Source organism: Pelmatolapia mariae, linkage group LG5 (genome assembly GCF_036321145.2).
Source record: "Pelmatolapia mariae isolate MD_Pm_ZW linkage group LG5, Pm_UMD_F_2, whole genome shotgun sequence".
Classification (NCBI taxonomy): domain Eukaryota; kingdom Metazoa; phylum Chordata; class Actinopteri; order Cichliformes; family Cichlidae; genus Pelmatolapia; species Pelmatolapia mariae.
Window position 1 is genome coordinate 34,601,531 of NC_086231.1, and position 27,791 is coordinate 34,629,321.

Sequence of the window (27,791 nt, forward strand, 5' to 3'; positions counted from 1 at the left end):
TTTGGCTTAAGAAAGGAAACTCTCAGCCTTGCTTTCAGAAACACTGGTAGCTGAGAACATCTTGACACTGTAATAGCTGGGGACTGTTTGCTCCAATACACAGTGCAGCCTGGATCACACATCGGAAAGCCTGAAATCTCTGCTCTGAGTGAAGTAATTGTTGAGTCGCTATTATTCATCATCAACCAGATATATCGGGTTGTATTATGTTGTAGACATTATTTATTACAATAATTTTTTATTACACCTTTAAAAATAAGATGCCCAACATGAGTCCTCACTGAACAGTTTTGAGATCCAGATTCAAGGTCTCAGACAGTCCCCAGAGAAAAACTGCAATCAAAATGCCAGTCACACTCCCAGGCACTGACAGATAGGATGGTCATGGAATATGCTTCTCACAATCTGGACTGCTCATGGCTGTCCAGCCAAAGCACGTTTACTTGTATCATCAGTTTAACAGAATTTCTTTCACTTCTGTGTGCTGAGCTCATCTAGCACACTGTGCCAGTCCTGCATCGAGGTAGTCTGCACATGTTAAGAATATCCGAGACCAAAATTTCCATCTGTTCACAACTAATCACCCGGCTTTGTCTTCCATACACAATAGCAAACACTGAGCCTGAGTTCTTTTGGAAAAACAGTGACTTTGATCATAATTTTGGACTGCATTCAAACAGTGAAGTATTTACAGAAAGCTTTGAAGATACAGGTTTGTAGAAGTGATTTACCTCTTTAAGGAATTACCATGAAAACTGTTCCAAATGAGAATGCACAGCACATGATGATTTGGTGATTTGATGTACCACATGTGAGTTTGGCTGAAATGACTGAGACTGAATGAGTGAACAGTTAAATTACATCGCATCACATACACTTTCTATTCAGTTCAATGTTATTTATTTATACAGCACCAAACAACAACAACAGTTGCCCCAAATCCCTTTTTATTGTAAAGACCCGCAATAATAGAGAGAAAACACCAACAATCAGACAAACCCCTACAAGCAAGCACTTGGTGACAGTGGGAAGGGAAAACTCCCTTTTAATAGGAAGAACCCTCCGGCAGAACCAGGCTCAGGGAGGGGCGGCTACTTGCCGCAACCAGGTTGAGGGGTGGAAGACAGGAAAAAAGACATGATGTGGAAGAGAGCCAGAGTTCAGTAATAACTAATGATTAAATTCAAAGTGGTTTATTAACACACAGAGAATGAAGAGAGGTGAGTGAATAAAAAGCAGTGCATCATGTTAAGGATTCAGGGTCACCTGATCCAGCCGTAACTGTAAGCTTTATCAAAAAGTTTTAAGCTTAATCATAAAAGTAGAGGGTGTTCCAGTTCCACAGAGGAGGGGCTTGAAGGATGAAGATTTAGAAAAGAAGGCTCTATGTGAGTAATATATATCTATATATAGAGATATATTTTTTTAAAGTACAAATTATTCTTTTTCCTTGCAGAAATAAAAATATACAGAAGTTAGAGATGCTAATGCCATTTGCGGTTTGTCCTTGGCCCTGCTGCTTGCAATTTAAACCAACACTGTTTTATATTGTCCAAATGCCTCCTCAAGCACTATTGATTGGGGCCATTTGAATTATGGTTATTTATGATGACTACCACGGAACGGCAAAATAATTAGTGTTGGAGGCTGAGAGGGAGACATTCTTTTATTCCATCGTTTTGGAGGAGAAGCACAGGATTTTAAATGGCTTCCATTTACATACAATTAAAGCAGCAACATCTTTCTACAACTGACACTCCATTTTACTCATTTACTCATCATTAGTTCATATAAAACAGTTGTGATTCAACAAATGCTGCTTGTTAGTTCCAAACAAGCACTCTTGTACACAGATGGTGATAAGATTTTATAGACAATCCGTCTTTGGAAAATTGGGTGACAAAGTCTGATAAAATAAATAATTTGTTTATTCAAGTATCTTCAGTGAGCTGAAGACTTTTTTTTTCTAAACAACAAAGCACCAGTTTCTTGGTTTTGTTGTAATAGGTTCCCACTACAGGAAGGTATCATACACTATATTGCTGGAAGTATTCTCTCGTTTGTCTGCACATGCAAATAAACTTGAGTGACATCCAGACACTGATGTTGCTCTAATTCGTGCCAATGGTATTCTGTCAGGTTAAGGTCAGGACTCTGCATAGGCCAGTCAAGTTCTTCCACAACAAACTAGCTCATCATTGTCTCTATTCTGCCTTGTGTTAGGTGCCTCCCACTGTGCCTTGTAAATTGTTGTTATTGGGCTCTGCACCTTGAACCAGAACAGGAAGTCTGCCATGTTAGTGGTGAAGGGTTCAGTAAATTAACTGCTGCAATCCTCATTCTTTTTCATGCCTATATAACTGTATTAATCACATTGCTATTTAATTCTTTTGTTGATATGTTTTAGTTTCACTCCGATTCAATGGTATATGGCGGTGTAGCTTAAAATAAAGTATGTAGCTTAAAATATGCTTTAGCAAAAAGAAAGTTTGAAGCCTAATCTTAAAAGTAGAGATAGTGTCTGTCTCCTGAATCCAAACTGGAAGCTGGTTCCACAGAAGAGGGGCCTGAAAACTGAAGGCTCTGCCTCCCATTCTACTTTTAAATACTCTAGGAACAACCTCCAGATTTCTGCTTGAAAAGTCAGATAAATCTGAGGTCATTGTACTCCGCCCTAAAAATCTTAGAAATATGGTAACAAGCCAGATACTAACTCTGTATGGCATTATCTTGGCCAGTAATTAACTTTTCAGATGGTAGCCTAATGATGATCTCAGAGCAGCAAAAAGAGAGCCATGGCAGCTTAGCTAGATTACCTCCCATCAGACACCAGAGGTTTATTCACAAAGCACATGCACAAACAAACCAGAAAAAGCTGCTCGCCTGACTCTGAACCACCTCTGAAAACACTTACCCCATTCAGACTTCAGCTTCTCTGCAATCAAGTGCAATTAATTTGCTTCCAAAGACAATAGCCAACTGCAAGCACAAGGTGGCAGTAATCAAAAGTGCGCATATAAACAGGTATTAGACAATCTTTATGACAGAATGCTTTTTAGATAAAAGTAGAGAAATCTTTTTACTTTAATATATTTTTATTTATGATATTTTTACATTTCACTTCCATACAAGCACTGCTTGACTTGCTTGTCACGTTGGAATGCTACTGGATTCAAGATATTCCATATATTGCTTGGACATAGCAGCATAACATTTGGCTGCAGGGTGTTAGTGCTTTGTTAGCTAAACAGGCTAATGAGAAAGTTTGTATATGCTAGCACTGATTAAATGCTGTACCATAAACCACAGTTTTATGGTTCAAGGTGATTCTGTCTTTATCAGTTTTTTAATGGTTGTAATGTGGTGAAAATTTGTTAATGATAATGAATTATGTAAGGGTTATATTCATGCTAGGTTAGGGTATATCAGTAGTGGATGCAGGTTTTTGTAGGTGAGCACTGTTGCTCATTTATCTTGAATCAGAAGTTCATCATATCTAATGGCAGTGTAAACACTTCGAATTCTACCTTTAAATCTTCCCAGAAACTGGAAAACATAGCTAGGATTAATTAATTTAAGCATGGCAAAGTCATACAGTTATGGGGAAAATTTTTGACAGTGGCATAAATTCTAAATTATACTTTAGGTTAATTTCAATTTCAGGCATTTTATTATTTTCAAAAACTTTTATTGGCAAAAAAAATCAAAATTTCATTTAGGCAGTGGTGCCGCTGCCAAAACGTTTGACCAGTATTGTGTGGTAGCCAGTTCTAGAAACTACTGACTGCAATGGCTTGGAAAAGAAACAGTCAAAACACACTGTGGCAAACACACAGCAGTTTGTTCTAGATGCTTGTGTAATCACGTCTCATTATCTGAAATAATTTCAACAGAGCATTTCCATTGCACTTTTTGCAGTCTGAGCCACACTTTCTGCTCTCTCAGGCAGGACAGTTTTCCTGGTTTTAGCTTCATCGTATCTTTAGACGTAGCTTTAGATGACTGATTGTTCAGATGTAGAATTATGTGTGTATCTGTTTCCTGTTGGTCAACATAGATATAATGTTACAGATGTTTATTCTGAGCCATTTTTAAGATGTTCTGATCTCTTGAAAAACTGTTTTGGAAACAAGTCTGATAACGTCCTTTCCACTTTAATAGTTACACTGCTTCAATTTATTAAAAATCTAAATCTGTACATAAAATATTATGGGTATTTATATCACTGGTGAGGATTTCAACCTTACAGTAAGTAGTAGTAGTAATTAATATTAGCTCATTCAGGGAAAGGTGAAAGGTGGCAGAGCAAATGTCCTTAATAGTATATAACTACAGCATGAATACAGCACAGGATTAACTCCAGTTTCTTGGAGTCACCTCGTGAAGGTCGACATTTGACCCTTTCCAGATCAAGCAGTCGCAAAGTCAAAAGGAAACCCTTCAAATGAAGTGTAATAATAATAATGCATTGGATTTATATAGCGCTTTTCAAGGCACCCAAAGCGCTTTACAATGCCATTATTCATTCACACTCACATTCATACACTGGTGGAGGCAAGCTACAGTTGTAGCCACAGCTGCCCTGGGGCAGACTGACAGAAGCGAGGCTGCCATATCGCGCCATCGGCCCCTCTGGCCAACACCAGTAGGCGATAGGGTAAAGTGTCTTGCCCAAGGACACAACGACCAGGACAGAGAGGCCGGGGATCGAACCGGCGACCTTCCGGTTACAGGTGCCCTTCCCAACCCCCTGAGCCACGGTCGCCCCGATGTATGCAGGCTCTGCAGCAGCCACAAATCATCTGGCTCTCTCATAGTGCTGCCTGCAGTATTGACTTGACCAAGACAGAGAGTCAGTCAATTAAAGACAAACAAAACAAAGGAACACAATCTCAGTTATTTACAAAGTGTTTTCCAACCCTTGGGTGCCCTGCATCTTCCCATTGTCTCCAGGCCTCTGATATAACATAAGAGCTTTAAGTACCCCAGGTTTTTGTTTTTCCTTTGAAACTTGTCTCCATCTCCCTGTGTGAGAGAGAGGAAAAGAGAGAGAGAGAAAGATAGAGACAAAGACATTAATGAGAGAGCCCTACAAACCCCTACAGCCCTTGCATGTCCATGGGTAATACCGCTGTTATGAAGGTCCGCTTCCCTAACCACTGCTGCCCGACCTACTGTATGACCCCAATCACCAAAACAATACTCCATTCTCTCCAGCTAAACACAGACTGCACAGATGACTATCTGGGAATACTGTCCACTAAATATTTTACTTTGTAGAATACCGGTGTTATGGCTGTTCCAATATTTACATAGTGGCCCACATCATGGCATAGCAACAGAGCACAATGTAAGGATACGCAAAAGGATGCGCATTTCATTTGTTTCCTCTTGCTCTGCTGTTGTTTCTTCGTCACAGAGGGGAACAAAGCTCAGCTCTAAATATCAGAGACAGATTTTTTTAAATCTTTTCTTATTCCCAGTAACTGAAGATGTCACTTAAGATGTCTGCATTCAGCATCTGGCATAGATGTTGTAAATAATGGATGATATTGATTCACATCTCTTGTTACCCTCTTGCATATCTGCTTGATGGCTTTCTTTTACATATCATGAGTGGATCTGTGAAAGCTTTCCGTCTCTCAACATGCTATCGCTCGCTTTGTTCTCAGTGGATATCGGGGCAATTTTGCTTGTGAAGCCTCATTGGCAGGAAGTAAATCCTTTAAGTAAAAAGTAGATAATGATATAGAAGTGGCTCCCTTCTTCTTATCTATGAATTTAGAAAGATGGCTTAGTTTGCTTTTGTTACCACCCTAGTCAGTGCACTTTCATTGCGACCTGCCAGAACTAAAGTGGGGCATCAAGCAGCTAATCATCCAGAAGACTGCATTTGTTTGTGCTTTAGGACTTTGTCATGAGACAGAGTCAACAAATGCTTGGATCTACTGTTGAGTGCATTCAAATCTTTGCTACCTCTTGATGAGGAGGAGGGGTAATTGGGGAAACAGAAGATTGTTATTTTTGCAGCAAACTAGGCCACAAATATTGGTTCACAATGAAAACATGAAACAGCGAGCTGAATGAAAAGCAGCACATTATACTGTCCTGGTTGCCTTTTCATAATGGAAACCACACTTGCATCACACGAGGTGAGCACCTCCAAATTAACCAATTAAAAACTATTTAAAAAGCACAGTCTTACCAAGGCACCTCACATCAGGAAGTGACCAGTCTGTTTAGTGCCTGTTGCTACAAGTCAGCCCTCGACAGCTTGTATGAAGTCCACAATTTGTTAGGCTTTTGCTTGCTCATATCTTACATTCTTCGAGCATCCATTATGCCTGTTTTGGAATAAGAGTATGACATCGGAGTGCTGGCATAAACTTGTTATCCAATATCCTGTCTTAGCAAGAGAGTTCTCCCCCAAGTAAATTCAAGGACCACAAAGTGGCCAGATTTAACTTTTCTGCCTTCTACTCTGAGAACATCCTGATATAAAGACTGAGCATTTGACTATGGGGCGAAATTGACCACTGTTGTTGTAAATACATTATGAGCGCTTTAATTAAATTGCACTCTCTTGTATGTTGCTTGTTGTTCTTTTGTTCATTGTGATTCCTTTGCTCATGTGGGGAGGCTGTGAGCCTGGCTGGATCTCTAGCATTTGCCAGTGACTACTGCAATACTTTGGATAATTTTACAGGACTGTAGCCAGTGCTATAGAAGAGGAGCGAGCATGAGGGGACAAGCATTTTTTTAAGTGGCAAGTAATTTCAGTTCAATTTATTTATCAAGCACCAAATCACCACAATAGTCACCTCAAGGTGCTTTATATTGTAAGGTGTAGACCCTTCAATAATACACCAAAAACCCAGCAATCAGACAACCCCCTCTGAACAAGCCCTTGGCAACTTTGGTAAGGAAAAGCTCCCTTTTAACATGAAGAAATTTTAAGCAGAACCAGGCTCAGGGAGGGGCAGCCATCTGCTGAGGGAAGGGAGACAGGACAAAGATACGCTGTGGAAGAGAGCCAGAGATGAATAATAACTGATTAAATTCAGAGTGGGGTATAAACACATGGAGGATGAAGAAAGAACAATATTATGAGAAGTTCCCATCAGCCTAGGTCTATTCCAGCATAACTGAGGGTTCAGTGTCATGCAAAATCCCTGATTATGAATTTTTTCGAAATGTAAAGTTTTAAGTCTGATTCTTAGGAGAGTTTTAAGTAGAGAGGGTGTTGTGGTTCCACAGAACTGGAGTCCAAGGTAATGCCATCCAGAGTAAGTGTCTCATTGGAACCCATGTTTCTAAGATTAGGGCAGAATACAATCACTTCAGTTTTATCTGAATTTAGAAGCAGGAAATTAGAGGTCATTCAGGCTTTTAAGTCTTTAAGAATATTGATCTGTGAAACCAGCACCCTAATACAGGAAGTCTGAATCAACTCCTATGAGTTTTACCCAGTGCACAGCTTAGATGGAGCCGATGGGTAAGGGGACGCGCTCATGATTCTCTTGTTCAGAATCATACATAATTATGGGTTGGTGACAGATTTCTGCAGCCACACACAGACACTAATCTGGATCATGTCTACACACACAAAATCTAGAGATTAGAATAATTTTTATTACTCAAACTGCATTTCTTATTCAACATATTAATTAGATTTATATCTTTTATTAAGAATAAAGATGATTTACTATAAGCACTTATGGATAAACTCTGTTATAGCACTCTGTATCATTTTAAATATAAAAGGCTGAATGTTAAATCTTCAGATTTAATGAGCAGTAAGCCTGGGGGACTTTAAAGATTTCAAGATGACACAACAAATTGGTCTGTTTCATCTGGCTTCATTTAATAAACCTGGATATCATCTGCGCAGCAATGAAAATGTATACCATGCCTTCAAATGATACTGACTAATGGAAACATGTATAATGTAAGTAGAATTGGTTCAGGCACAGAACCCTGTGGAACGCCATAATTAACCTTAATGTGTGCATGAACAAATTGGAGTCTATAAGACAAACATGTTTCAAACCACTGCAGCACAGTACCTTTAATGCCTACAGCATGCGCTAATCTCTTTAATATTGTGGTCGATAGTTTTTAACACTACACTAACGTCTAGCAGGACAAGCACAGAGATGAGTCCTCTGTCAGAGACATCTCTACTTTTAAGATTCTCTTTTGTCAAAGCTTATAATTGGGATTGGGTCAGGTGACCCTGAACCCTTCCTTAGTTACGCTAGGGAGTTTTCTTCCTGTTAAAACGGACTTTTTCCTTCCCATTTTTGCCAAGTGCTTGCGCATAGGAGTAGTGTTATTGATATGGTGACATTACAATGTAAAGCACCTTGAGGTGACTGATTTTCTGAAGTGGTGCTATATAAATAAAACTGAACTGAAATGAATCGAATTTTAGCTGCTAAATGTTTCATTGTGCTTTCCACCTGGTTGTACTGTTTAATGCCCGGTAAGCAGCACATAGTGAGAATGGTCTCACACAACAAACTTAACATACCATGTTAATATTTACATTTTCAGCCACTACCAAAACCCTCCACTCTGGGATTGCTGTGACTGACAGATGTGAGAGACAATCTGAAAGAGAAGTTTGCATTTTGTGGCCAATCTGTGCATCTCTCTCAAACTCTTGTTTTCAAGGCCATAGCTCATCCAGACTGTTGCTGCTGTGGGATTCCTAACAAAATGAGCCTTCGTGATGCAGACACCATTGAGCATAATGCACACTGACAGAATGTGAATGTACCAGATTATAAAGGAAATTACTCATTACGGACATTTACTGTGAATAGGTTTAGAGCTTATGCACCACATTGGTATTATATTGCAGCAGTTTATTACATCTGTGTCTGTTTGATGTAGACCTGCAAAGATGGCAGTGAATTAAACTTTTAGGTCAAATTTGGAACATTGAATTTGGATTTAAAGATGCCCTGCTGTCTCATACTCAGAGGAAAACAGCAGGAGTTAATTCTCATGAAGCAGCTGGAGATAAACCCAGAGAATTTCTAGCTTTGCCTCCGAGGAAGGCAGAGCAGCACAGTACTGTATGGGGCTTTTGTTTTCAATTTTTGTCAAACCGCAGCTCTGACTCAGTGAAAAGACAGGCCTTTGAACTCAGCAATTTCTGCTTTGCAGATGAGACCCTGTAAAGCTGAGTGGGAAGAAAGGCCAAGAAGAAATGAGGATGATATTGGTATCACTGTGGTCATGATAATACCTCACATGATGTTTGTTGGGAAATTCAACAATCCATATATTGACCACAATAATGTCTTAGGTTGTCTTAGACTGTTGGTCATGGCCTTTGATCGCATAACCTTGAAGAGATGCAGCAATTCATCTATAATGCGCCACCTTTACTGGCAATTTCCACAAGACGCACAAACACAATCTGTCATGTAAATCCACACCTGTTTCTTGAGCTGAAATTGAAAAGTGGCTTGTCTGCCAAAAAATGGTTTGAAATGGTTGACAGGTGTGATCTTTGGCTGCGGTGTCTTCCTCCCACAGGAAGCTGAAAATTAAAATGTAGAGAATAAAATGCTGACATTTTTTTAACACGTGGAGCTTTTTCCTTTTTCTCGGGTTTTACTGAAGTATTTTATCACAGAGTTGGTTCCAATAAACTGGTGTTATTATCAGTTATCCATCAATGCATGCTAGTCTGACTTACTGAACTAAATGTCTGTCTGGCATAGGCATACTAGGATGAGAGGGGGGTTGTTTTAGTAGAATATAGCCCAACTTTTCCCATAAAAAATGTATTTAAAAAGTTGCCCAGACTTGACAAACTACTCCCAGTAAAACGCTGCTGATGTTCCCAATATCGTCTGTGGTAGGGCTTAAGAGAAGTCTGCAGGCAGGGGCTAGTTTCCTCTTGCATGTTCTGGCTATAAAGGTACTTTTAGTGGAAAACATAAATGTCATACATGATGAACAATTAAGAAGATTCTAGGCTTTGCTCTAAACATTCAGGGCTTAATGTGATTCTGAAATCACTATATTGTATTGGATTAAGCACTTCAGTGGTGCCTGGTCAGTGAAGGCCACTGTTCATTTAAGCTACTTAAACATTCTAGACAGTAAATTAAATATTTATTATAGCGTTATTAAGAGAAATGTACTGTGCACTTGGTAAGCATGGCAGCTTTTATTAAATATTTATTCTAGAAAGTAGACTGATCTTACGGAAGAGAAGAGAAGTGCAAGTGTAACAAAAGAGAGAAATTTCAATGTTTAACCTTGAAAAACTAAGATTGTCAATAATAAACATAATGGTTCCATATATTGGTATAAATGCAGAATATGTGGTAATATTATGTGAAATATTAGAGTGCCTGGGCGTCTATTGTCTTGTGTAGTCTGGAAGATGAGTGGATGATGGGGTGGGTGCAGTTTTCTCTGTAGTGGGGTCGGGTGGGCTGTCCCGGGCTCTGTGGGGCCGGGCGGTGCTGCTGCACTGGGCCCTGGTCCGGATGGGCCTGGGCCCCCTTTCCCTGGCGGGTTGCAGAGCATGGGGGTGCCTACTGGGGTCAGCGGGGGAGCTGGCCCCAGGGAGGGGTCACTTGCCCCTCCCTTTCTTCCCTCCCCATCTCCAGCTGCCTCCCTCTTCCCGCTCCACCACAATCACCCACACATGCAGGGCCTTGGGGTAGGGGTGTGTCACCAGGGTGCAGAGGAGGCATCCCCCCCCCCCCTCTGTCCCCTTCTGGCTGCCTCTGCCTCAATTTTATCTCACAACTTAGACATTCACATTACTCACACTCTCATAACACATACATATAGGATCTTGGGGGTGGGCTCACAACACGGACTCCAAATTACCATCAGGGTGTACACCTCACCCCTGGCGTCGTTGCCCACCTCTCAATTTTAAATACACGTAGACATTGAGGGCTATCAGGAGGGGCTATGCGCTTACCTGCTGCTCTCTGGCAGGTAGCTCCATGCCCTCCTGGGTTTTAATTGCACCTTAGAACACATATACATCAACACTACATATGAGCGGGTAGAGGGAGGTTTGGAGTCTTCTCACACCCCCGGTCTCTGCGGCCTGCTGGAGCGGGGGGGCTAGGAGGAGGAGTTGGCCGTCCGACTGGGGTCTGGTGTGTGGGGCCTCCCTGCTGCTGCGGAGTCGGGGCAGTCTGCTTCTCCCCACTGCAGGGAAAAGGGTAACACCACCTGGGTCTGGGTGCAGTTTCCCCCTCCAGGGGCAAGGGTACCTAGACCCGGTTCTTAGAGGGGAGTGTGATTGTGTGTACAGCGTCTCTTTATGTCTGTCTCCACGTTGGTTGAGTGTGGAGTAATTGCCTATGAGAGCATGAGGGTGGGAATGGATGTTTGTATTTGAGTGTGCCTGTATGTCTGTGTCTATATGTCAGGTTGGGTATCAGACGCCACCTCTCTGGGGACATCTCAGGCCCTCCAAGGTTTGGAGGCCTATCTCCCCCCACCACTTCCCCTGCCGGTGGCAGACGCCCTCAGACATCGATGCGTTGGTGGTTCTTTGTGTCCGGGGGTGGGCGTCCGGGTACACACCGGCTCACTCCTTGGTGGCTGCTTATCGGGGCCTGGAACCTGGGGCTCGCTCGGGCCACTTCGGAGGTGGGGTGCCCTCGGCCTCTCGGCCTGGGGCTCGGTCACTCAGGCACAGCTGGCTGCCGGCGGAGCTCACGGGCACGTCACTGCAACCCCCCCTGGCTTCTGCTCCGCGGCTGCTGAGTGATCCCTCATCTGGGACTCTCCTCAGCTCTTTCTGGGACAGTGGCGCGGCTGCCCCTCTGTTGGTCTTCCTTGGTCTCTTGTGTTCTGGGGGCCTCTGGATGTCTGGAGTTTTGATCTCCTCCATACCTGCTTCATGCCCTGGAGGATGGGACTGTGGCCCCCCACACCCTCTAGCAGATCATTACATTAAGGAACCTTTTAAATACAAGCGCGCTCATGCTCACAGGTGTACACACAGGTGATCACACACACAAACTACACCCTTTTTGGCTCCTACCTCAAAGCACACTGTGCGCTGTCGATCTTACGTGCTGCAGAATAATGTTTAATATTAAGTATTTAGTGTTATATTCCCATATATCATTGTGATGTTGTTTATTCTATTACTCTCGTTTTCTTCTGCTTGTTTTCTTTTTTCTTTCTCAACAGGTGATCCAGGTGATCGATATATGTATTTTTTGTCTGCTTATTTTGTTGGTTTTTGTTTTTTGCCCTTTATCCCCGTCCCTCTTCTCCGCTGTTTTTTTTTTTTGTTTTGTTTTGTTTTTTCCCCCCTCTTTCTTTCTCCCTTTTCTTTTCCCCTGTCCCGTATCTAGCAAGTAAAAAAAATAAAATAAAATAAAATAAAATAAAATAAACAATAAAAGGTAAATCAAATGGACCATTACGGCAAGGCTGGGATGGTCCATTTGGTAAAGTAAATCCGTTGGGCATCTTTCTTCGCCTTTAGACAATAATTCTGATGGCAAAAGAACCAAACGGGACAGGTTTAAAAAAAAAAAAAAAAGAAGAAATATTAGAGTTTCGTCAAAGCAACTAGCATGTCGCCTTTATGCAGAGTGTAGTGTTAGCGTGCAGCGCATGGAACGGGGTTATAGCATCAATAGATTCATCTGCCTCTTTCTGAAATGAAGGCAAAGATTGCCAGTAACCAGTAACTAGTTCACTTAATGACAGGATTTAGCACCTTTCACTACTTTGTTTTTGTTTTACAATCGCACAACTTTCCCATTTTAGTTTATCAAACAGGTAGCCGAAAGATGTTCAGTAACCTGATTCAACACCAGCTGCTGAGTATCAAAGGGTGCAAACAGTGGTGTTTGGTTGATAAACAAACAGGAGCATTTAGCAGCTGAAATACCATACATAGTTCTCTGAGGTTGGTGGAGACCAACATGGAGCTTCAAACTGAGTAAATATAGGACTTATAATTGGACAGAAACACAGCCATAAATTCCTAAATTCAACTAGTGATGCTTTTAGAAGATGATGTTATGTTTCTGTTTTATGTACAGGTAACAAGTTTTTTCTAAATCGTTCAGTTGCAACTATTAAGAAACCCGAGCATTTGAGCTGGATTTGTTTTTTCACACAAATTCTTCTTTACGACAATCAAAAAGGATTAAAGACGCGATTAGAAAGTGAGTTCTGCTGATTTGAGTGTTATTTGGTTTGCTACTACCTTTTCACATAATATAAATTAATGCACCTTTAACCCATATCCAGTGCATGCACTTATGTATAGTATTTTTAGAATTAAAAAAAAATATACTGAAAATAAGTTAGACAACTAATGTTGATGTGATTTCTTATAGCGGCAAAATACAAATAGTGTTTGGTGTCAAGGCTCTGGGCTCATCACTTGCTGGAAATACCCATGAAACTGAGAAATGATTCATAAACATATCCCTGTGGCCCACAGGTGGATGCTATGGTGCTGGTGGGACTGGGCAGCAGTGGCACTGACAAGACAGAGGGGAAGATGGGAAATATTTCAGCTTACACTGACTTTTAAATTGCGGGAGTGTGCTTGGTATATGATGTGGGAACAGTCGAGGATGTTGGCATGTATTGATACATTGCGGCTCGTTTTACCTGCGTGAACTAGCTCCGTCAGTGATCAGCACTAACTGGCTGATATTTCTGGGGAGCCATGAATTTGCATGATGACTAAATATAAATATAGTGACTAAATATATCACTTCATGAGCTCCTAGACCATCCAAACTCCTGACACATTATAAGCAGCAGACACTCATGACATCACGCGATCACTGGTTGTTGTCATTCGTTTTCAGGTGGTGCAGATGGGTTCACTTGTGTCTCAGTGGGTGGGTGGTAAGGTCTGTGTTTGGCCAGACAAAGTAATGATGGGTGAGCTGTGTGAGCCTGGGCTAATCTGTCCAGACAAACCCCATGGGATCTCCTTAGGTGGACGGATGTCTCTTATTTTCAGTCCATCTGCTACATGACCAGCTGGTTTGATAGGCAAGGCAGCACTGCCATCTCAGCAGCTGCTCTGACTATTTCAACAAAAGGTACTGACAGAAGTGTGGTTTTAAGCTATAAATATATGTGCTTACCTTCTAATTAGAAGGCTACTCTTAACTGTTAAGTTGCATCTGACCCTGCATCTGAAAATCATGTTTGGCTTTTGGCAGGAACTCTTGGAACATACTTTTCATAACAGTGAGACATTATGCTGCCTTCCACTTGCCCCAATGAATATCTGTATACAAACTCAGGTTTGGATAATGTTTTTTGCACGTCTAGACGCTATATATCATACATAATCCAGAAATATTACATGAAAAAATATTCTTAAAATTCTTAAATGAGGCAGGGAACATCTATCCATCAGTCCATCATCCATCTTCTTCCTCACATCCAGGGCAAGGTTGCGAGGGCACCAGCCTAAGCAGAGAAGTCATGACCTCCCACTCCTCAGCAACCTCCTTCAGCTTATCCGAGGAAACACATAGAGATTCCCAGGCCTGCTGAAAGATATAATCTGGCCCACTGTTATGAGCCCTTTAGTCCCTGTACAACTGCTGTGAAGTGTTGGTCTGAATTACTGCCGCCAATCCTTTTAACAGTTTGTGTGGACAGAATTTCTAGGCATAGCCATGCAGTGGGAAGGCCTCCACCTTTGTGGCCTCAGGATTTCATCTCTACATTTTGCGGATGATGTAATCCAGTTGGTGGCCTCCAGCTCTCACTGGACCGGTTCACTGCCGATTGTGGCTGGAATGAGAAATATCACCACCACATCTGAGGCCATGATACTCAGCCAGGAAAGGGTGGAGTACCCAACTGAAGTGAAGAAGAAGTTTAAGAGTCTCGGGGTCTTGTTTATGAATGAGGAGAAGGGAGCGAGACACTGACAGGATTGGGGCCACGGCTGCAGTGGTTCAGATGCTGTACTGGTCCATCGTGGTGAAGAAAGCTGAGTGTAAGAGTGTAAGTGTATGCAAATCTATGGGGACATAACCTTTGGACTTCAATGATTTACAGACTTAAAAGCTATAAACAGCATGTTCTTTCATTAATTATTGGCAAGATACAAGCCTAAGAGCATTTTGTGTCCCAGAGTGTCTCAGTCAGAGCCAAAATGCTCAACTTGAAACTTCACAACAGGACTTGACTAATCAAAGGTTGATGTTACTGATGTCCTTCTTTGAATACCTTCCACATGTGCTTAAATACAGTGGGTGCAAATGTAGCCCAGGCTAGCCACAGGGCTTGTAATACACTGACAGAACCCCAGAATTGTCACATTTAAGAAAATCACACCATTATTTAGATGTTTTTGTAACATTTTCGCTTAATGAAAAAAAAGCTACTTTTTGTTGTTTCCTTATTTACAAGGCATCGCAACAGCTGGTGGTTCCACATGTTTTAATTGGCAGATTTTTACACAGCATTCTTTTCCTGACACAGGAAGGGATTTGTGTCTCCGCCTAGAATCAAACATGAGATTGTTCACTTGTAAGGTGAATGTGTAATTTATTACGCTCTGCAGCCACTGTTTTTGCTTCATAACTTATTTAAGCCATGAATTAATTATTCAGTTATTTCAGTAAATCGACTATTTTGTTTGTCAGTAGTAGAGTAAGAGCACGGCCATGGAAATACTGTCATGTAGCCTACGCAGCAGTTTAAGTAGGTGCCCAATGAAGAGAGAGATTTTGGAATAAAACAAACAGAACAATAAACAGATTTAACAGATTTTAGAAGACATTTGTGCATTTGACAGTAAAATCTCACAGATTTAACAATGACAATGTTTTGGGGAAAAAATGAGAAGCCATTTTTTACTTTCAAGCATCCTACAAGTTAATGCTGTTTTCTAATGTCAATACTTATAAATTATGCACAGTAAGTCTTTGCTATAAAAGTTCTTTATCAAGCTTTAAAAGATGCTGGACTGGGATGAAGCTGAATGCAGGCAAGTGAATTCAAATAGAATTTCAGGGTGAAGCTCGACTATTTTTCTGTGTTCTCGGGAATTATTTCTTTTTTTTTTTCCTATACGAATGTACAAGCGTGCAGAATGGGATTAGCACAGTTTCAGACCAATTATGGTTTGAGGTGAATACGGTGGATATTACATGCATGCAGGAAATGGCTAAACCTTATCAAACTGCTATATTTGACTCCATGTGGAGCCAATTCTCTGATGTAGCTGGTTTTAATTACAAGAAATAAGCTTCATGTTTCAGCACAAATCCAGACAGTGAAATGTAATTAGCTCTGTGTGTGTGTGTGTGTGTGTGTGTGTGAGTGTGTGAGTGTGAAGCACTCATTTTTAATGCCTACACGCTTTTATGCATAGAAAAGTATGAACGATTTTTGTAAATGTATTTTTGCTGTTGTTGACAAATTATATTCCTGTCTTCAAAGTTATAAAACAAAGCTTCATTTCACAGCGGCCTGAGTGTGAAGAATATGCAAATGTTGTGTGCTGTAAATAAGCCAAAGAAGGTTTATTGAGTTGAAAAACAAAAGCTCTTTGTCAGTGGCTTTTCTTCAAAGGGCACTGAGTGAAGTTTGATGTGTGTGTGTGTGTGTGTGCGCTTGTGCTTGAGCATTCATGCTAATATGTGGATAAAAGCAGCAGGGTGAGACGGTTTTGGGGACTGACGTGGAGGCGATGGTGAGGCTGACGAGCTCTTGGCTCTCTATAGTGCCAGGCAGCAACAGCAGTTTGTCTCATGGTGTGTACGTCCCCCAACTAAGCTTCACACAGAGCAGCCAGGCTTGCTGTTACATGCTCACCGGAGGGAGGTGGTGGTAGAGGAGGGCACTGAAGTCTCTGTTGGGAGCTTGCGGTGTGGCAGAGATGGTCATTGATCAGTGGCTGCCAAATCGGGGTCCTCTTGATGTAGACAATCTTTGCTTGCAATCAGCTAAATGGAAGCAATAAATTGAGCTTTTTTTCTCCCTCTTTTGAGCATCAATAGTAATTTGTTGCTGTGAAGTTTGGAAATATGAAATGCATTCATTCAGTTGTGGGGATTTAATTGGTTCCTGGTTTCAAATGCATTCTATTCTCGTTTCCTTCAGTTGATGGCATTGAAATTATGACATTTTTTTCCTCTGACTAAATGGATGGCAATTGAGATGGTTTTAAAGAGGAGCCATTACTGGGATTTTATTTTGGTATTCTCTCACTGAATGACTAAAATGGCCAGTTAAGGATTGCAACTGATTTAATCATGCCATCCTCAATGGGAATCAACTCTGTCAGAGAACATCTCTGATCCTCACTCCCAAACAAAGAGAACTACAAGCTCGTGGCCCTCACTTTTATCTGTTTATTTGATTTTATTAACTCCAGTCAGACGCACTTTAATTAGAAAACCTCTGGTTTAAAAGTGGCAAATCATAGATGTGGCACAAATCCAAAAATGGACTCTCCAAAAGAGGGAAAAGCCAAGCAGAGAAGAAGATTTTGCTGAGCGGTCTAAAGCCCAGTTACTTAAAATACAAAAATATATACTGATGAGACAAAACATTATGACCACAGCATATTTAAAAATATTTCCTGCTGAGTTGCCTCGCCTCCTGTTTTTACAACATTTAAGCATTTGGGATGTGAGTATAAAATGTTTCTTGCACTGTACATGAGTTCTGCTCCTGCACAGCTCCATATCTGGAATTCAGGCAGGTCACTTTAGCACAGACTTCACAACAGCTGTCGGAATACAAGCAGAATTTGGTTTAACTCTGTCTTGCTAAAACAAAAATAGCCTCCACAGAAAAAGTAGGATGACAGCATGTGGTGCTCAAAAACTCGGACATATTAGCTAGTATTAATGGAGACTTCTTAGATATGCACGTTACCCATGGCATATCCTCTAAATACCCCCCAAACCATCACAGATGCTGGCTTCTAAAGCCAGATGCCTCAGGCCACTTTAATGAGCTCAGAGAAGGTGGGAGTCTTTCTGGATTTGGTTCAGAAATATTTTTATCTTGGAAAGGTTTTAACATTTGTAGATCCACTGATCACTGACGAGAGGTGTTACAACAAACATCAGAGGCATCAACCAGTCATCCACAGTTTACAAAGTTTTATTTTCTCTATGGTTTTGTGTCACGTGTACAGAGATTTCTTTCAAATCTAGGTCTGCTGTTGATGGTATTTTGAAAAAAGTTCCAAAAATGTATTTTTAAAGCATCTATCTCTTTGTGTCTATGCAGTTTATCACACAGTGGTCAGTCCTTTGTTTCTGAAAGGCACAGACTCAGACTGATAAAACCTTTTGGAAATATTTGCATCAAAATGACACAAAAGAGTAAAATTGTTTTCAAATCGTTTCCTTAAAATACTTTATGTATTTTCTTGTACTACCTTCTCAAATAGTGTTTTTGTTAGTTTTTCCTATAATAGCAGTCAGGGAAAAATATACTATTGGCAAAGAAAATCTCATCATCTTCTGGCACACTGCCCGGAGTCCTGTATATATTCACAACCCTACCAAAGGACTCCCATTCAGCTTTTAAAAACTGTGCCGTATAGCTGAGTAGGTTATCCAAGACCTGACCAAAAAGGAAAAAAAATCCAGTAATAAAATGGACTACTGTATTCTGTACCTCTTTAGTCAGCTGGAGAAATCTTTAAGGCACCGTCGAGGGCTGCTGCAGTCTACTAAATGTTTCTGTCAGACAGCTTAACGTTTTCACTGCTCTTTGGGCTTCTGTCAGCGTAGCTGTGCACACATGTAGAGTACTGCTGAATACTGCTGAACTGTTTTTATTCCATCAGTCATGTGTGTGCTGACATATGCATACCTGCATGTCTGCTGTCTGCAGATCCAGGTGTGTCCTCTGAAGACCTGCTGCAGACCTGCTGCACTGCTGGCCAGAGATGGGCCTCTGAAAATGGTCACTGCAAGAACATGCCTCTGCTCACTAATGACAACGTCTCTGTTTGCAGGTAAGTAACATGAGAGTATGAATTTTTAGTTATACAAATGTTCTTTGTGGTAGCTGCTGTACACTAACTGTACACATGAACTACTTACTCATCGTGCTGCACATTATGCAAAGTATGAGTTACAGTCAGGATAACTGAACTCTCACTGCTGCCATTTCCTACAGTGCCCCATAGAAAATAAATTTTAGTGCAAAAATGACCTTTATTACCTTTATAATTTAGACGTTTTGATTATACTGCAGTTGAATGTTGATAACATTGTAACCACTGCATGCTGTCTTATATAAACTATATTAGAATACCATCATAACGGATTTAACTGATTTATCATAGACAAATAATGAAATGATAAAAATGGTGAGCTACTGTGACCACTGTCATCGGTTTGAAGTATTGAGATGAGCTTTTTCACATTCTCTACCTATAAACACATCTGACAAGAAAGAGACATATCTACCTATGAAACCACACGTTCATTTGTCAATCAAAGGTTGATAGCCAATGAACTCCTTAGTCAGCTATAATAAGCCGAAATTTAAAAAATGGACTTTCTTGAGTCCAAAAAAGTGACTGAACCCGTTAACTTATCAGGAACGAGTTTGCGGTGGCCAAGTCAGAGAGCAGTTATCCCATTAAACAACCACAGATACCTGGAAGCTACATCTTTCACTTATACTGTCAGGAAGGGCTGGGGATAGGATTAACCTGTTAACATCAGAGCCACAGGATTGTCCATCAGTAAATTCATCATGGATGATGTTTCTTTCACAGCAAAGAACAGAAATAAAAATGTAGAAGGAGTTGCTGCTTGGGTTATATGGAGCACACTGTTTTTCTTCTGTGTAACATCAGACGGTCATAAAAGATGGCTGAAAAGTAAAGCCGCTTTTTGCAACTCCATACAAACAGCCATCTGGTTATATAGAAGTCTATGAGGACAGCACCTGTGACCTCAGTAAACACTTTTACTAACTTGTTTATGTCTCCATTATTTATATAGTTGACATTAATATGCATAACGTATAATTTAGTTTTAACATATGGAGTAATATGAAGCACAAGAAAGTGCTAAAATACTCGCTGTGTGTGTGTGTGTGTGTGTGTGTGTGTGTGTGTGTGTGTGTGTGTGTGTGTGTGTGTGTGTGTGTGTGTGTTCCAGTGTTGCACAGAAGCAGTGCTGTCTCAGCTCTGTGAAGGAAAGACGGTGTGAATTAGGCGTGACCTCAGCCAGAGGTGGAGACACCTGTGACGTGGATGAGCGAGACTCGTGTCTAGATGACTCCTATCAGGTACGCACAGTGGAAGATTCACAGGGAAGAGGAAGACAGTTGAGTCATGACAGATGGTGAACAGATCCACCAAGTTCTCCATGAAGCAAGCACTTGGCTGACCAGAGGCTCACTCTTGTTTTGCTTTGTTAACAGAAGCGGGGAGAAAATTATGAGTTTTTTTCTGTCACAATAACATAGTGAAAGTTGCATTTGCCAGTTGAATTCTGAACTTAAACCACATTAGAATTTTGACTTATTTGAAGAAAACAGCTGCAAAAGCTTTTAAATTAAAATCTTTAATGCCGAATTTGAAGCCTTAATTTGAAATGTAACATTTTCTAGTTTCTAAGTAGTTGAGTTTTACCTTGTGGCTAATCCACCTGAGTTAAATGTTCCGGTATCAGGTCTTCTGCTTGCTGGGTTTTAGAGGATGGTTGCAAAAACCAGGTTAACATGTGGTTTTCTTTACAAAACATGACGCAGCTGAAGTCCTTTGCAGTGCGATAAAGCGGCTTGCTCATCTGTTTCTCTTTCATACTGATGTTTACTAACCAGCAAAAAGCAGAGGGCCATAAAGTGAGGTGATGATTAGAGATGTGAAAGACACCCCGGTGATACTCTCTTAACAGGCTATGCTATTGTTGTGCGGACCGGCAGGTGTGCTGCAGCTGCTGTGTGCTTGGCTTACGTGTTCGCAGTGAAGGGCGGGGTTGTGATGCCCACCAGCACCTGGGCTATCCATGCGGTCACATCTTCCTCACTTGCTGCGAGGAAGGGGATGCTCTGAGCCTGTTGAGGAGAAAGCAGAAGCCAAGACCAACTGCCCTTCCCAGGAAAGGTAGCTGTAACCCACTGCACAGTCAATTTCCACCTGGCAAAACACGTATGTTATGCACTTTGCACGTGCTAGGACTTATATTATGTATAATAAAAAACAAGCAAAGGAAGTGGCTGGTGAAAAAATGTAGTAATTATGGCTGAAAGTTTCAGAACCTTTGTGAACTGTTCTTTCCTGTCTCAACAAAAATATTCATGTAGTGAGGTTAGTGAGGTTAGCTATGTGCCCTTTGATCCATTCCGGTGCCTGGCCTACCACATGCTCATTAAATTCAGCAGGTGCTATGTTAATTATCACAGCATGTCACATTTTTTATAAAATAGGCTGCAAGAAGCAGCGAAAGCCAACATCCAACAATTAGGTTTGAAATAACATGCCACATTGTTATTCCCACATGAATCGAGGGAAATGCTATCAGTCCAATTCATCTTTTTTTTTTTACATTTTATTCCTCTTCACGTTTGCTTTTATTTTGTGATGGTCAGTAAAGAGAAATTTGGGGAATGTCTTTGTTTCCCAGTCACAGTTCTGTGATCCAAAATACGAAGAAACAGAGATTGAGTGTAAAACTCTTTAAGAATATTTAAAGTTACTTAAGTATGAAAAAGTAAACAAATACATTCACAAACAGAAGATATTTTACATCCCCCATATTGCTCCTGTCTGTTTAAAAATAAATACATTTCCGTAATGAGCTCCATTGATGACATTAACTGCTGGATGTGTAGGAACTTTTTAGAACTGAACAGAGACAAGTCATTGTAGGTCAAAGAAATCAGAGACAGAAAAGGTGTTCACATTTACCATCCTTTTCTCAGAAACACAGTGAGCAAGTCAGGAATGTTGCCATCAGTTCGGACATTCAGTTCAACTAAGTTCAATTCGCCCGACAATATTACAGAGAAAACAATCAAACAACCTGCTTTTGGGCAAGCATTTGGTGACAGGAAGAAACCTCCAGCAGAACCACACTCAGGGAGGGGAAGCCATCTCCCATGACTGGTTGGGGGTGAGAGGAGAGAGGACTTTATGCTTTATCAAAAGGGAAAGGGAAATCTTGGATTCTCCTGAATCCAAACTGGGAGCTGAAAGCTTTGATATGATGCTATGAGATCTATGGTGATCTTATTAATATGGCATCACATTAATAAGATTGCTGGAAGTGCAATCCAGAATCAAGAATTTAAAAAACTCTCATCTCAAAGTGACTTGAAGAAATTTGTTCATGCAGGCAGATCATACAGGTTACAATACTATAAAGCTCAGTGTACCAGGACTATCCATGAAGCATGAGGACATGGCTGAAGGAAATTCACTGGTGTGCGCCGGCAGTATATCGCTGACTTGCTCAGTGTCTATAACTCAAATGGACCTTTCAGGTCATCATGTGCAAATAATTTAACTGCTCCCAGAATTGGATCTAAGTGTGCTGAGGGTGCTCTTATTACTGTGGTCCTGTTCTTTGGATCAAGCTACCCACTGACCTTAGATCAGTCACATCTATGTGTGCATTCAAAAACAGACTCACAATCTTTTTAATCTCATAGGCTTACATTTAATAGCTTTTGCATGTTTGTTATGGGTTAGGTTTCTGTGTTTTTATCTTTCATGTTAAGCACGTTGAGTTTATGAGACATACACACTCCTCACCAACTTCTCACGTATTTGTGGCTACTGGCAAAACTGCACTGGGACAACAAGCAGTCCAGATCTGAGCCATCAGTATTTTATTCTCATACAAGCCTATGTCAGATGCTCAGGGTTGATCGGTCAGGAGTCACGTTACCGTGCAGAGTAATGGGGAACTGTGATGAATCAGGAACAGATGGCAGCTCGGGCTGTTGTCTCTCTACTTGGGCCAGCAAAGTTTTCCTCTGTCTTTGATCCAGCGGGTTGTCAAGAAGCTCAGGTTTAATGCAGAAGCATTTCGGCAAACCTTTGCTTCTCATTCCATCTGCAAAAACATGACTGCTTGTTAACATTTCACTGAATATGACCTACATACCTTGTTTGCAGCTGTAGGCGCTATTAGAAGGGATTTGCATGTTTTTCATCAATGACATCAGATTCATGATGGGTGACATAAAACTTTTTACAAAAGCAGAAGAATCATTCCATAATCATTAGTTTGCGGTTTGGAAGACCCTTTTCCGGCTTCTTAGTTTTATATATTGGGAACAGACACACGGCATGGAAATGCAGTTCATTATTTTCATGGTTGTCCTTTAATGGGAATAGTTGTTTTTTAGTACGATGGTGAGGTAAGGTTGGTCTTCTCAACGCTTTAGGCTGTTATTTCATTCACAACATAAGAGGAATTCCACGTAATCCTGCCCTTTAATAGGCTCTGCTTGAACAATCGACTGCAGCTCATTTCCTTTAGCTTCCAAAAAAAAAGAGTGAATGATGTCATTCTGAAGTGGGAATCAATTAACCTGCTGAAAGCTTTGCAAGGTTTTAAGGTTGCAAAAACTAGTGACGTCCATTGAGTCTATCTAATAATTCTCACAAACACCCTCACAGCAAAGATGCTTTTACTGTGTGAGTGTATTTTGAATTTTAAAAATTGCATGAGAAGCAACTGTAATTATTTCCAGGGGGGATATTTTGAGTCTTATGACTCACTGCCTTTTAATTAAAGCAGGAAACATTTAATCCTCTGAATTTAAACCCCAGGTAATGACTGTGAGAGATATTTTTTAAAACCCACATCTGGACATATTATTGATAAATTATATTTTTGTAATGTATCTCTCCATGTCTTCTGTTCTACAAAGGGAAAATGCATCAAAGTGTGAGTAATAACCTATATCCCGAGCACAACATTTATGGACATTTTTTTTCCCGGTCAGCCTTTATTTAGTCCAAAAATACTTTGCTCTACAAATTTAGCCCAAAGTGGCATGTACAGTAGCCGTATTAAAGCCTTAAAATCTGATCGAGGATGCACCAGCCAAGTCATGTGACCTTAAAGATTTAGCAAGATTGAACACAGTCTTGCTTGAATATTCGTCACCTTGTTGGGCAGAGAACTGGTTTTCAAAACCATATCAAATCAAACTGGAGGAGGTCTAGTTTTGTTGTTGCAGTGTTGGATAATGCAGCATACAAGTTTAGTAATATATATTTATTACATCTGCATATCTACTGTTTGAGATCAAACATTTTGTTTTCAAGGTGATCTCAATCAAGTTGGGTCATTATTAAGTGTATGAGGCACAGTGCACTTTTTCAAATTTTCAGAGAGACAGTTCAGTAATCAGAGGTGGCAAAAGCACAGACAATCATTACTTAAACAGAACTACACAGACCTGTGTAAAAGTTGAAGAACTGATTCAAAAATGAAAAAGTATCAGCTCTGAAATGTATTCAAAGAAAGAAAGTCAAAACCTGGACTTTTAGTTAGCCGACACACAAACAGTTTGTGTGTCTGCTGATGTTTGTTGGTCAGATCGAAAGGTTTCATGTGAAATCGTTGATCGCAACCCTTTCCTGATGCAGGTTCTGCGAGAGGTTTCTTCCTGCTGTCCTGAGTTTTTGCTTGTGACTGTCACCGAGTTCTTGCTCAAAGAGGGCTGTCTGATTGTTGGGGTTTTCTCTGAATTATTGTAGGGTCTTTAACTTAAAATATAAAGCACTTTGTGGTGACTGCAGTTGTGATTTGCTGCTATATAAATACAACTGAACTGAATTGAATTGAAATGACCTTTTATGCTCACTCATCTCCTGTATCCGTAGCTACAATGCTGTACCAAGAACACAGTTCTGGATCATTCTGGGCCACTTTAACTCTTGAGTATAGTTTTGATATGAATGATTCATAAATTATGTTTTTGCTTCTTTCATTTCTTTGGATGTAATAAGCCCTGAACATGGATACAGTCAGCGAGACTGGGTTTTATGTGCTAAGTACAATAACAAAGCATTTGTACTTCCTTGTTACTTCTCACCTCTAGCAGTAATATATTTCGTTTCTCATCACTCAACTCTAATATCGGTGCTTTGTAGTCGTCAGTGCTGGGGAGTAACGGAATACATGTACCAGCATTATGCAGTGTTGGGAAGGTTACTTTTAAAATGTATTCCATTACAGATTACAGAATACATGCCCCAAAATGTATTCTGTAACGTATTCCGTTACGTTACTCAATGACAGTAACGTATTCTGAATACCTTGGATTACTTAATATATTATCATGCTTTTTACAACTACGTGAATGTACTATTGCTGTGTGATTTATTACTATTACTGAAGGTCCGCGGCTCCGAACCATAAAGGGACCTCTGGCTAATACGGCGGGTTCGTAGCTGAAAAATAGCTTTACTTTGTTGTCTGGGTCAAGTTTGAGACAGAGAGAGGCGTTGAAAGGCTGCTCCAACGGAACTTATTGTTTTCGGAGGAAAATACGAACACGGTGTACAGTCGAGTCTTAATAGCGTACTTACAACTGGGCTCGTCAGGCACTCTTCTTGGCTGCAGTGGTTATTATTATATTTACATGCTTCCAGCTCCCGTTTTTGCTGATGACAGCTCTACTTTTCCACTCTCCCTTTTCTCCCTCCTCGCGCTCACAGACACATAACGGGTATGGCAGTCCATTCTCCCTGCAGCACGGACTACAACTGCCCATGAGGCTACATTCTTTAGGGCTATGCCTGTAGCATTCTGCCTATTAGCTTAGCACAACAACAACAACAACAAAAAGGCGCTCTCTCACCCAGGAAACACACAGTCGCAGAGAGAGAGAGCGTCGCCCTGTAACCATGGCAACCGTAACGCTGCTGCCTGGAACAACAGAACATAGCTGTCAAACAAAACCCAAACAGGCCTGACCCGCGACAATATGAAACAGGAAAGTACCGCAGTGTAATCCATTTATTTCAACAAATAATTTTTATTATTTGTTGAAATTATTTATTTTATTATTTTATTTTTATTATTACGTATTTAATAATTTGAAATACGTAACGGCGGTACATGTATTCCGTTACTCCCCAACACTGGCATTATGTATTGAAAATACAAAACATGAGTAACTGTATTCCGTTACAGTTACAGTTTAAAAAGGTGGTATTCAGAATACAGTTACTTTGTTGAAGTAAATGGATTACACGGCGGTATTTTCCTGTTTCATATGTTAGGCTGTCCCCTCTCTATATTTGGTAATTCCACGCCGGTGGAAACCCAAACAAAACAATGTCTGTGTCTCAATCTCGCGGACCACGTCACTACTACTTGTGGCCCGCATAATGACGTGGAGAAATATTTTTAAAAATTATTATTAAAAAAATTATTTAATATGAAGGGTTACAGGCATAGCCCTAAAGAATGTAGCCTTATGGGTAGTGTAGTCCGTGCTGCAGGGAGAATGGACTGTCATACCCGTTACGTTGGAGCAGCCTTTCAACGTCTCTCTCTGTCTCTCGCTAGCAAAGTTGACCCAGACAACAAAGTAAAGCTATTTTTCGGCTACGAGCCCGACACGAACCCGACGTATTAGCCAGAGGTCCCTTTACTACGGCTCGGAGCCGCGGACCTGTTTTATATACGCGCGGAATAGTTTTCTATACGAGATCGCTGCAAAAAGTGCAGCCTCACCTAATGTTCACCCTACTGTTACTCATTTATATTAAGATTTAAAAATCTAGTTGGTATTGGTTGTAAAAAGCATGATAATTTATTAAGTAATCCAAAGCATTCAGAATACGTTACTGTCATTGAGTAACGAACGGTAAGCGTTCTATAAATGCAATGAGGGTTTCACAGTTGACTTTTTACATTTGTTTTCATGTAAAACTTTTCAGGAAATGTATAACTGCACTGTATAAACACACATACACACTTTGTATTTAATTGTAGGGGACGAGCAGATGTTGTTTTGTGTCTTCAAGTCAGTTTCATTAGATAAGTGTTTGGAATAAATACAAAAAATCTGGTTCCTAATCTTAGCCCCCCCCCCCCCCCCCCCTCCCTCTTCTCCCCTCACTTTCTCCCTCCTCTCCACGGACTCCTTCCAGTATCAGACAATAAGTTCCCCAAGGAAGCCTTCTCCATCAGTTCCACAGATGAAGCTGCCAACACTGTGGAGGAGCAGGAGGATGTTGATGAGTGTGAGCTCTACCCTGGCCAGCTGTGCCAGCACACATGCACCAACATCTGGGGCTCCTATCGCTGTGGCTGCCACCAGGGCTACATCCTGCAGCTGGATGGACATGCGTGTGCACCAGGTACAGTAGCTCGTCCTGGCAGATTGATTCAAAATGGAGCCTGAAACTGTTTAAACTTTAAAATCATAATTTTAATTTCATATTTGGAGAAATCCAAGGCTTGACAAGATTGTTGTGCTGTGTTTGAAATGCTGAACAATGTGTCATATGTAGTTACATATATCTGTCATGCAGAATACACAAAAACATGACATGCACTAATTGCATAGAGGCTAAAGGAACAGGGTTTCAATGTGTTTGGCAGTATAGGTACATTTAAACATCTCAGGAAGAGCTGAAAGTGACAAATGGACATAAGATTATTTCAAAAGGAATTTCACTACTCACATTACTGTAGGCACATGCTTTATGTTGGGGTGCTAGCAGGGTGATTGAATATGAACTGAGAGAGAGCTCAGTGGAGCACTCAGAGAGCGCAACTCCTCTCGAAGGGCAAGGGCTGTACTGTTTGATGTTTTATGAGGATGGT

The 27,791-nt window shown here is 40.8% G+C and overlaps 1 protein-coding gene across 3 annotated transcripts in view; it reads left to right on the top strand.

Annotated features, from left to right (window-relative positions):
• The window catches only part of fbln2 (fibulin 2), a 70,357-nt gene that overhangs the window by 17,001 nt on the left and 25,565 nt on the right, over nucleotides 1–27,791 (top strand). For all 3 annotated transcript variants that reach the window (XM_063474854.1, XM_063474856.1, XM_063474855.1), the window contains exons 3-6: nucleotides 18,862–18,985; nucleotides 20,145–20,274; nucleotides 20,914–21,094; nucleotides 27,113–27,322. In XM_063474854.1, coding sequence (XP_063330924.1) covers nucleotides 18,862–18,985; nucleotides 20,145–20,274; nucleotides 20,914–21,094; nucleotides 27,113–27,322 — 645 coding nt within the window. The remainder of the gene's footprint in view (nucleotides 1–18,861; nucleotides 18,986–20,144; nucleotides 20,275–20,913; nucleotides 21,095–27,112; nucleotides 27,323–27,791) is intronic.